The sequence below is a fragment of the Microtus ochrogaster genome, unplaced genomic scaffold (genome assembly GCF_000317375.1).
Source record: "Microtus ochrogaster isolate Prairie Vole_2 unplaced genomic scaffold, MicOch1.0 UNK41, whole genome shotgun sequence".
Classification (NCBI taxonomy): domain Eukaryota; kingdom Metazoa; phylum Chordata; class Mammalia; order Rodentia; family Cricetidae; genus Microtus; species Microtus ochrogaster.
In genome coordinates, this window is record NW_004949139.1 from 2671721 (window position 1) to 2682435 (window position 10715).

Below are 10715 nucleotides of genomic sequence, written 5' to 3' on the forward strand. Positions count from 1 at the left end.
AGTCTTTGCTCTATTCAGCCCTCATCTAACTGAGTCAGGCTTCTCCACATTACAGAGGGCAGCCTTTTTCTTTTTTCAGAGTCCACTGGTTTGTTAATATCACTCAAAAATACACCATCGTGAAGATACCCAGAAAAATGTATGTCCAAATATCTGGAGGTCACTTCCCGGTCAAGTGGCTGGAAAATGTTCATTCCCCACAGTGTCAAATGACTTCCCCTTCTCCACAAATCACCATTTTATTATTCTAATCAGGAAGACTAAACTAACACACGATATTCACAGAAATAACAACGAAGTTCTCTTGGAGGTTTTTGTTTCTGCCTTTTGGCCTTAGAAATGAAACTTATTACAAAGTTATAAGCAGGAAAAAAATTGTAAAGACAGTACATAACTTACCCAAGGGTGTGCTGTCCTGCTGTTGGCTTCCCTCTAGGTTATCTGACAGCTATGAGCACAGCTATCAGCCTTTGAGAGCTCTGAAAGGCTGTAACATGGGCCTGTTGTAAACACAGCAAACTGTTGAGTTGCGGTCTTTTGGTATTTCAGACCCAATATTCTTTGCAGCTATTTTTAAAAGATATTTTTAAAAATAATATATTTCCTTTAACTTAACATACCCAAACATTTTTTTACTACTTTAATGATATATAATTGACAATAAAATATTTTGCAGCAATTTAAATGATTTTTTTTTATTGCGGCAGATGCCTATTACACAAATTTCACCATTTTAAACATTAAGTGTACTCTGAATATATTAATATTATTATGTAGATATCATTACTATTTCTAGAACTTTTTCATCATTCCATTCTCTATGAAGGGAATATTGTACATGAAATAAGTTCATTCAACATCTTTACAGTTGTGCAAGCCATACCTGGCAGGCCCTTTGCACTGATGACAAAGAAGACTAGGGGATCCCTCATATCTCCCAACATTACTTTATAGGGTTATATAAACATAAAAACAGTAGAAATAACACTGAACATTTTAATATAAATTATTATGTCATTTGACACCTAAGTCAAGACTCAGACACTAACACATATTACCCATTCAAAAGATCTGACAGATACAGAACATAATACAAAGAAGACAAAAATCAAAGGTATGTAAGAGACTAAACAATTGAAAGTTCCTTTCATCTGAGGAGAAGCAGGCTACTCTGCCACAAAGTTGTTGCTCTCAAATAGGGCAGGACTAATGACTCAGCTCAAACACAAGGACATCCATGTTAGCGCACAGCAGAGAGAAAACAGGATTTGTAACGGGCAGAGGAAATGGATGGCAGATGTTAAACAGGAAGCAATATAACATGGTAGTAAAACAAATGTATTCAATTATCAAATTTAATTTAAGATCTTGGCACAGCACATACAAGAAAATTTTTTGCTCATTAAAGCCTCTATCATATGTTGTGATGGGCAAGAATGGTACCTGCTTTAGAAAAAGGATGAGATTAAAGACAGGCTGAAAACCACGTATCATGGGGCCGGGAACATGTTAAGCTGTCATGACACAGTCATAAGCATTGCTCTTTGGGACTTGGCTGGGTTCCTGGGTAGTGAATAACAAGCTTGAAGTGAATGAGGCAAGCCTTGCTTACCATGCTGTCGGCTTCATGGTCTACATTCTAGCCAATACACATAACGACTGAGCAATAGCTTCATGACAAACAGAGGAGGAATCAAACAAACTCATTAGTAATTTGAACATATTTCAGCCAAGTCACAAGCCTGATCAGTTAGTTTTAAATCACAAATCCTAGTTGCCTTATTTAATATTACCCACATTTCTCATTTTAGAGCAGAGTCCTTGAACCACATAATGTTCATTGATAGAGATTATTTCACGTTATATCCACGATGAAGATAAACCATACTTAGTTCACTATCCCATCCAGGGAAAAGCACTAATGTGCTTATGGGTGACTGGAATTCAGCAGGTATGATGAAATCAATATATTAAGCTATCGAGGACAAGGGTGATAAAATGGTAAGGGTCACGTGTTTCCTCCAGCTTCAATGTCCTTGTCACAGCTGATCTTAAACATAGCCAGCACTCGAGTTCTGATCTGCTTGGTCTTAGCACCGTAGATGATGGGATTAATCACAGGAGGCAGCAACAGGTAGACATCCCCCATGAGAACATGCACAATGGGGTCTAGGCTGTTTCCAAAACGGTGTACCACTGATAGGCCAATGAGTGGTACATAGAAAGCCAGAACCACACCAATGTGTGATACACAGGTCCCAAATGCCTTAGCTCGCTCCGACTTGGAAGGCAGTTGCAGAACTGTTCTTATAATCAGAAAGTAAGACAAGGAGATGAACATGACGTCTACACCCATGACGAGCAGAATGGCAGTTAGACCATAGACTACATTGGGCAGTGTGTCTGTATAGGCCAACTTCATCACATCCTGATGGACACAATAGGAATGGGAGAGCACATTGGAGTGACAGAAGGCCAGCCGCTTGATCAGCAGTGGGAGCGGGAAGAAGAATAGAGATCCCCGGACCAGTGCCACCATGCCGATTTGAACTGTCACTGTATTGTTGAGCACAGCAGCATGACGCAGTGGGTGGCAGATGGCCACATAGCGGTCAAAGGCCATGGCGAGCAGAATGGTAGATTCAACTGCCGAGAGAGCATGAATGAAGAACATCTGGGCAAGACAGGCATCAAAAGTAATCTCCCGGGAGTCAAACCAAAAGAGGGCGAGGATCTTGGGCATGGTGGATGTGGACAGAGCCAGGTCGATAGCGGCCAGCATGCAGAGAAAAAGGTACATGGGTGCATGCAGACTCCGCTCCGTCCTCACGATGAACACCACGATGCAGTTTCCGAACAGTGCCACGGCATACATGGAAAGCAGGGGGAAGCCAAACCAAAAGTGAGCTCCCTCCAGGCCTGGGATTCCTATTAGCACGAAGGTGGCATGTGTGAAGTTGCAGGAGCTCATCGCTGACACCAAGTGGGGAGGTCTGGAGAGGGCAAGGTCACAGTGACAGCCTGCAAGGGCAGGGAGCAGAGTCAGGGAGTTCCCTGGAACTTAGCGCATGCTAGCCCTCTCTCCCTTCTCCCTCTACCTCCAACCACACCCCAGCTCTTTTCCAAAGGAGGAAATGTGAGCGCTCAAAATTCACTTGTTTCTCACTATTCCTAAGGCACACTTAAAATTTCCAAATAAAGCTTTGGTAGAAAAATATTTTTCCCCATAATTTGACTTCCTCAGACCTTCTTTTTGCCTCATCCTTCACTGTCTGGATACTAGGCACCCCCATTTCATAAAATTACCGTAGTAACTCTCCTTTCAGATAGAGCTGTCACCCTCTGCTCTCTCTTCCTGTCTCTTCCCTGCTGCCCACCCTCCTTTGCTTTCCTCCATCTTTATTTCTACTTTCTTCCTTCACCATTTTCCTTCTCCATCTCCTTCTCTCTTTACATTTATTGATTCAGATTTCAGATATTTACTTGAATGATCCGTTAAGCCCAATGCCATTAGTGAGACACATATCTGAGAGCCATCTTTTTTGACCTCCACAAGGCTTGATTAGGATAGGAGACAGATAAGTAATAAATCCATTAGAGCATTGTGATAAAGCTAGTGTAAGAGATTCATGGACTGCAGGGATGACAAAGACAGAGCAATCTTCCTCGAAATGATGCTCTCTAAATTTCAGTCCTAAAGTGTGAGCAGAATTAAGTAGTCAGAAGAGACAATAAAGGCTCTTCCAAGGCAGGGGGAATCGAAAATATTCTTCAAATAAAAAGGAAAAAGAAAAGAAAAGAAAAAAGAAACGTATCTGGATTTATAAAAGAAAGATACTAGCTCCCTGTAACCATCTCTGTGCAGATGGAGGTGCTGGCAAGATCCATCACCTCCAGCGGATCCTAGCTACTAGACATGTTCCCAGCCAGCAGCCAGGATCTGTATGCCTGGAAGTCACCACCAAGGGTATTTTCTTTTGTCCCAAAGAGAACTTGGGGGGTAAGCCCTGATTTGGGAGCAGTATTACTGATTTTTTGTTTCAACCCCATACCCCACCCAATCAGCTAAGCACTCACATCAATCTCTTTCTCTGTCAAGCTCCCTAATGTCCTGTATTTAGAGCTGGTTAACTTCAGCAGTTGGGGGCTTGGCTATGGGAGTCCAGGCCTTTGATGCTTAGAAGTAAATGATGCAGGTGTCTTTGTTGACAGTGTCCAGGGTACCCTGATTAATTTGTTTATCTCTCCCAGGATTCTTTCTCCTTTCTGACTAAGGTCTTTAATACAGTTTGGCTTTTCTTCTCTTTATTCAACTTCTCCTTAATGAAGAGAGCTTAGAGAACTGATGCTTTAATCACAATTAAACAAGAACCAAGACATTTTAAGCTGGAATCTCCCTGTCTTGAAAGAGCAAAGAAAAACAGATTAAGGATTCAAAGGTTATAAAACCCATATCGCTGATTTTGATTTTCTCCATTCTTAGGGTTTGTGCAAGTAAAGGAACAGCTTCTCAATATCGAATTCTAATCCCTGCTACTTAATACTGTCAAAGACAATTTCAGTCTTCAGCGAGATGCAAAATAGTCTCAAAAGAGTGAGATGAATGTCCCAACAAGAGCTGTGAGCCCAGCCTGAGCTCAACACACACCAGTAATCCCTCACAGGGCTACAAAGTAGTACATATGCCACTCTGCCTGGGGAGTTGCACCCCAAGTGGCCTCTCTGGCTTATCAAAGTCTCAGACTGTGACCTCTGACAATTTCCCTTCCTGATTCACCTAGATCTCTGTCAAAACACCCATCCCTTTGCCACACCCCCCTTCTGGTGTGGAAGAGTCCTGTGTGTTTTTATTTCTATCTTGGATCCAATCATCTGTTTTTGTATTTATCGCAAACAGCTCGTGGGAGAGAATGCAAGTGTCCCAACAAACGACTCTGTGTGGTGGAGGGCAAAACAAAACAACCTCCCCTGGAGGGAGACCGTTTTACTTGACCATTGTACCCAAGAGAAATGGGACAAACGAGAAAAGAAGGTAGGTTGGAGGTGTACCAAGAGGCAAAATGTCACGTTTCACATTCTCAATGACTTCTGCTCCTTTAAAGGTCTCCCTCATCCAGAGTTGCCCGCTTTCCTGATCCACCCCTCTGTATAGCATCTGTCCAGCCATGGCGGTGCTTAAAGCACAGAAGTAGTGTCTGTCCCATTTTGTGTTATTTTAAAAGAGGTAACACTATTTTTCTAGGCTACATAACCTTAAAAAGTCTACAAAGCACTAATATAAACAGTAAAATAGCAAGGTTATAGCATTAATAGCAGTCTACAAAGCTCAATATTTCCATACAATATATTGAAGTATCAGAAATTGATCTTCCAAAAACCTTTTATCCACAACAGCATCAACAATAATGAATTTAATCAAAACTAGTAGAAAATTTAAATATTGCGATTTACAAACTATTCCTGAGAAAAATTAAACATAGTATCTAACACATGGAAAGATGTACTGTTCATGGATTAGAACACAAAACTGTACTGAGTACAGCTTTTCTCTAGGATGATATGCAGATTTATTCTAATCGCTATTGAGGTTTCTCTAGGCTGTTTGAACAACAGTTTTTAAAGTTAGCATGCAAAGTGAAAGGTTTACCATGGCATTTTCATGAAAATGTGGGATTGTACATTGTTCTTATTCAGTTCCTCACCACCCTCTTCCTGGTCCCCTTTACACTCTCAAATATTTCTCCCCTCTGCTTCGTGCTACATGGACTGCATAACCCTCTTCCCTCCTTCTTATCCCTCCTTATTTTAAATCTCCTTCCTCTCCTCTGACAGTTCCTTTCTATTCTCTACACACACACACACACACACACACACACACACACACACACACACACACACAGACCCTGAGAGATAGATAGATAGATAGATAGAGAGAGAGAGAGAGAGAGAATGAGAGAGAGAGAGGAGAGATTCTGCCTATGACAGCAAAAGTATTTGTCATTCTGAGTCTAGTTTAATTTGCTTGACAGAATGATCTCCAGTTCTATCCATTTTTCTACAAGTGGCATTGCTTCATTCCTTATGGTTGAACATAATTCTGTTATATGTCACCTGCTTTCCAGAAGAACATCAGCTAAGGCACTGGGCTTGTCTTGTGATGAAGTACGAGGGGTCTTCAAGGTGTCTCAAAGCGGCAGGATCCTCGGGCTGCCACTCCCGGCAAGCCAGCACTCACCTGAGAACGGGACAGTTGTACTCAAGGAGGCAGCTGGCTCTGGCTCTTTCTTTCAGGAGCAGGTCTCTTTATAGTGCTACTCGGTAGTCAGGGAGCAGGCTGTGGGAATACCAGCTGATGCTCTAGGGGTCTGGCAGACAGTGGAGTACAAAGCTCAAGTCTACTCATCTCGTGTGCTGCTCTCACAGGCTTCCCACTTGTCCTGTCTAGGGAAACAATCTCAAAGCGCCAAGGTCTGTCACCATTCCCGCAATGACATATGTGAGTCTCTTGACAACAAACACGTGTTCCCACTCTTCCGAGATGATCTAATTTCCACAGTCAGTCACAAGGTTAGAGTTTCCTCATTATCTGATTTGCTAGACACAGCAGGCAAAGTGTAGGAATAGTCACGATCCTTAACTGTTGGAGTTCACGTTGGCCTTAAATCCCAAGCAGGTACATTAAAATGTAGTTCTATAACTCAAAGTAGGAAAACTCTTGTCTGCTTCTCTTGCAGTTTAATCATAGCCCCTGATATAATGAAGTCACTTCTTTTTATACCTGTGCTGTGGGCAAAGATGACTCATTGGTCTATATCATATACTGATAACGTTAGACGGAGAATCTCATGTATTATTTATTTATTCACATTAAACCAGTGTTTTCCAAGAGCCTGTAATTTCATAAGCAAAATTGAGAAAATTTCCAGGGTTATGAAGTACATTTTTTGATTAGATTGGCTGAAATTAAATTAAATTAACATATAAACTAAATAGAATGCTAGATGATTATAGGGAGAAAAAACTGAAGAGGGTAAAGAACATGTTAATATCAGGGGGAGGCCTTGAAACCTCAGGGGAAGCTGCTGGATGGAGGAGGTACTTAGAGAAGTGACGGATACACGCATGAAAATATCTGGGGAAGATTGTTTCAGACAAAGGATCAGAGATGGTAAATAAATTTCCCAAGGAATAAGTATGCCCAGCACCTAAGTATAGACAGGCAGTGTACTCCAGTGGAGAGAAGGGGGGAGGGCAGCATGAAGGGAGAGTCAGAGAACTGCCCATAGAGGGACTTGTAGCACTGAACAGTCAATTTATGTTCTTCCCTCGGAGCTGAGGGTTCTTACACAAAGTCAGACATAACCCTACAGACTAGTCCTCTCTACTTGTCTCCTCTACATGAATTTGTTTTTATTGATCCATTAGTGTTCATTCTGGCCTTTCTTTCACTGTTTCTTTTCAGTGACTTCATACTTCAGGCTAAAGCACCACATTCATCAAGAAGCTGCATCTCTGGGTTTAATGACCTTGGTTTATGGCTAGAGTCCACAAACGAGTGAGTACATACAATATTCATCTTTTTGGTTCTGGGTTATCTCACTCAGGATAGTGTTTTCTATTTCCATCCATTTGCATGCAAAATTCAAGATGTCATTTTTTTTTTTACCACTGAGTAGTACTCTAATATGTATATATTCCATACTTTCTTTATCCATTCTTCCATTGAGGGGCATCTAGGTTGTTTCCAGGTTCTGGCTATTACAAATAATGCTGCTATGAACGTAGTTGAACAAATGCTTTTGTAGTATGATAGGGCATCTCTTGGGTATATTCCCAAGTGTGGTATTGCTGGATCCTGAGGTAGCTTGATTTCCAATTTCCTGAGAAACCGCCATACTGATTTCCAAGATGGTTGCACAAGTTTGCATTCCCACCCGCAATAGGTGAGTGTTCCCCTTACTCCACATCCTCTCCAGCAAAGGCTATCATTGGTGTTTTTGATTTTAGCCATTCTGACAGGTGTAAGATGGTATCTCAAAGTTGTTTTGATTTGCATTTCCCTGATCCCTAAAGAAGTTGAACATGACCTTAAGTGTCTCTTGGCCATTTGGATTTCTGTTGAGAATTCTCTGTTCAGTTCAGTGCCCCAATTTTTAAGCCCATAGTTCACAAGCCCAGCGAAGCCAAATAACAAGGTAAACCCAAGGAAAATCATATATAGATCTTCCTAGAAATTGGAAGCAAACAAGATTGCAGGGCAAAAGCTGTGAGCATGGGGGTGGGGGAAGGGGTGGGAGTGAGCTTGGGGGAAGAGGAGGGGGAGAGGGAAGGGAGAAGGGAAGGACTGGCAAGAGCTTGGGAGAGTGGGAGGGTGGAGATGGAGGAAGGACAGATATAGGAGCAGGGAAGAAGATACCTACAATAAGGGAGCCATTTTAGGGTTGGCAAGAGACTTGGCTCTAGAGGGGATCCCAGGTATTCACGGGATGTCCCTAGCTAGGTCCTTGGGTAGCAGAGGAGAGGGTGCCTGAACTGTCTTTGTCCCACTATCACACTGATGATTATCTTGAATATGGTTATCACCATAGTATCTTCGTCCAGTGACGGATAGAGATAGAGACAGAGACCCTCATCAGAGCAACAGACTGAGCTCCCAAGGTCCAGTTGAAAGGCAGAAGGAGGGAGAAGATGAGCAAGGAAGTCAGGATAGCGAGGGGTTGGTCCACCAACCGAAGCAGTGTGCCTGTTCTAATGGGAGCTCACGACATCCAGCTGGACCGGATCTGAATGAGCATGTGATCAAACTGGTCTCTGTGATTGTGGCTGACAATAGGGCTGACTGAGAAGTCATTGATAAAGGCACTGGGACTTGTGTTTACGGGATGTTCTGGCTTTTTGGGACCCTAGTCTATATAGATGCACAGCTCCCTATGCCTGGATGTAAGGAGGAGGGCCTTCGACTTCCCACAGGGCAGGGTTCCCGGCCCTCTCTCAAGCAGGCCCGAAAGGGAGGAGGAGGTGTGGGTGAGCGGGAGGGAATTTGGAGGAGGGAAGGAAGTGTAAATAATTGAATGGAAAAATAAAAAAAAGCGGCATCTCTAAGCCCTCTGGTATTTCTTCTCTGGTGCCATGTGCCCTCTTTCATATCCATATGATATGTCTCTGATTGATGTTTATCTTGCCCTGTCTCCTATTCCTTCTAGGTTTGCCTTAGATCAGTCTTATCTTGTTATTGTCACTCTAAAAACAGAAACATAATTATTGTCTTTAAGTCTCAAGACTTATTATACACCTATATCCAGGAATGTGGTCATTCTCTTATTGTGTAAAAGCATGTTCTCTCAATACTGGTTTTAGGTAGACTCTATATTGAGCTTTAAGGAAAAGAGATAAATATGATCATGTCACTACCCTAAAATGCTAAAATAATATCTACATATTCTTGATGTAATATAGAATAATAGTAAATATCAGTGATTTTTTATGAGGACTTGAATCGGGACATTCATTAATCAAGGTGTGTCCAAGAAAGAGATTTTTTAAAAATTCAATTTAATGTGTATGGGCATTTGTCTGCATGTGTATCTTTGTGCCTTGTGTCTGCAGACCCCAGAAAAGAATATCAGGTCTCTCTGGAACTAGAGTTACAGATGGTTGTAAGCTGCCATGTGGGTGCTGGGAATTACACACTAGTCCTTTGGAGGACATCCAGTGCTCTTACCTGTTGAGCCACCTCTCCATCCCCCAGAGGTAAAGCATAGAAGGACACAGAGTTCTCTAAGTAGAATGGTGTTTATGGAGCAATATAAAAAGAAAAGAAATTGAGAGGGTAAATAGATGTGAGTTAATGTAAGCTGTGAACTCAAGGCTTCATTTTTATGGTTCATATCAAGGACATCTTAATTACATATGTGTATTAAATTGCACTTCTAGAAGTTGTTTGAAGGATGCATTTCAGGAAGATAAGATTAGATATGCATATGAACTTAAACTTAAGATGTATACTTTTTCCTCATTGCCCGTAGTTAATTCCCCAACCCATCTTGTTCAATTTTTCTTCTAAATATAATACCCATATCACTGTTTTAGGAAAAGTCTCTGACTCACAATGGAGGACCAGCTTGGCCAGAGCATAACATTTGCTCTGTGAATTTCCCATGCTCAGTGTCAGGTTGCCCATTTATAATCACAGACACTTACAGTTTCTAGGGTGGTCTACAGGTTAGTGTGTAGATGTAAACTGAGAGGAGTATCTTCAGAAGTGTCATAAAAATCCTAGCATCTGACTCTTAAAATTGAGATTCCTTCTTATTTATCCCCATAAAAAGTTAGTTAAGTAGAATAAACAGACTTGGATGGAGTTGGGAGAAGGACTGGAATAGAGGCTCAAACAGGGAGGTGGTCATGGGAGGGAATGCAGGGAGAGAGAGCTAGAATTATGGGGCATTTGTCGAAACCTAACATGGCAGAAACTTCCTAAAATATATACATATATGAAGGTGATCTAAATGAAACTGCCAAATAATCGGGAAGACAAAGTCCCATCTGGCCACAATTAATAAAATAATAAAAGAAAATATTTAATTTTTTGAGATTAAAATATAATTACATAATTTCTCTCTTATTTCTCTCTCTCCAAACTATCCCATGTACCCCTTCTGGCTCTCTTTCAAATGCATAGTCCCCTTTTTATTATTTGTTACATATTTATATTA

The 10715-nt window shown here is 41.5% G+C and overlaps 1 protein-coding gene across 1 annotated transcript; it reads right to left on the minus strand.

Annotated features, from left to right (window-relative positions):
* Positions 1 to 1943: 1943 nt before the first annotated feature.
* LOC102002538 (olfactory receptor 51E2) lies at positions 1944 to 2971 on the minus strand. Its single transcript, XM_026790118.1, has one exon. The coding sequence runs from the start codon at positions 2969 to 2971 to the stop codon at positions 2009 to 2011; it is 963 nt and encodes a 320-aa protein (XP_026645919.1). The 3' UTR covers positions 1944 to 2008.
* Between the last annotated feature and the right edge of the window lie 7744 nt (positions 2972 to 10715).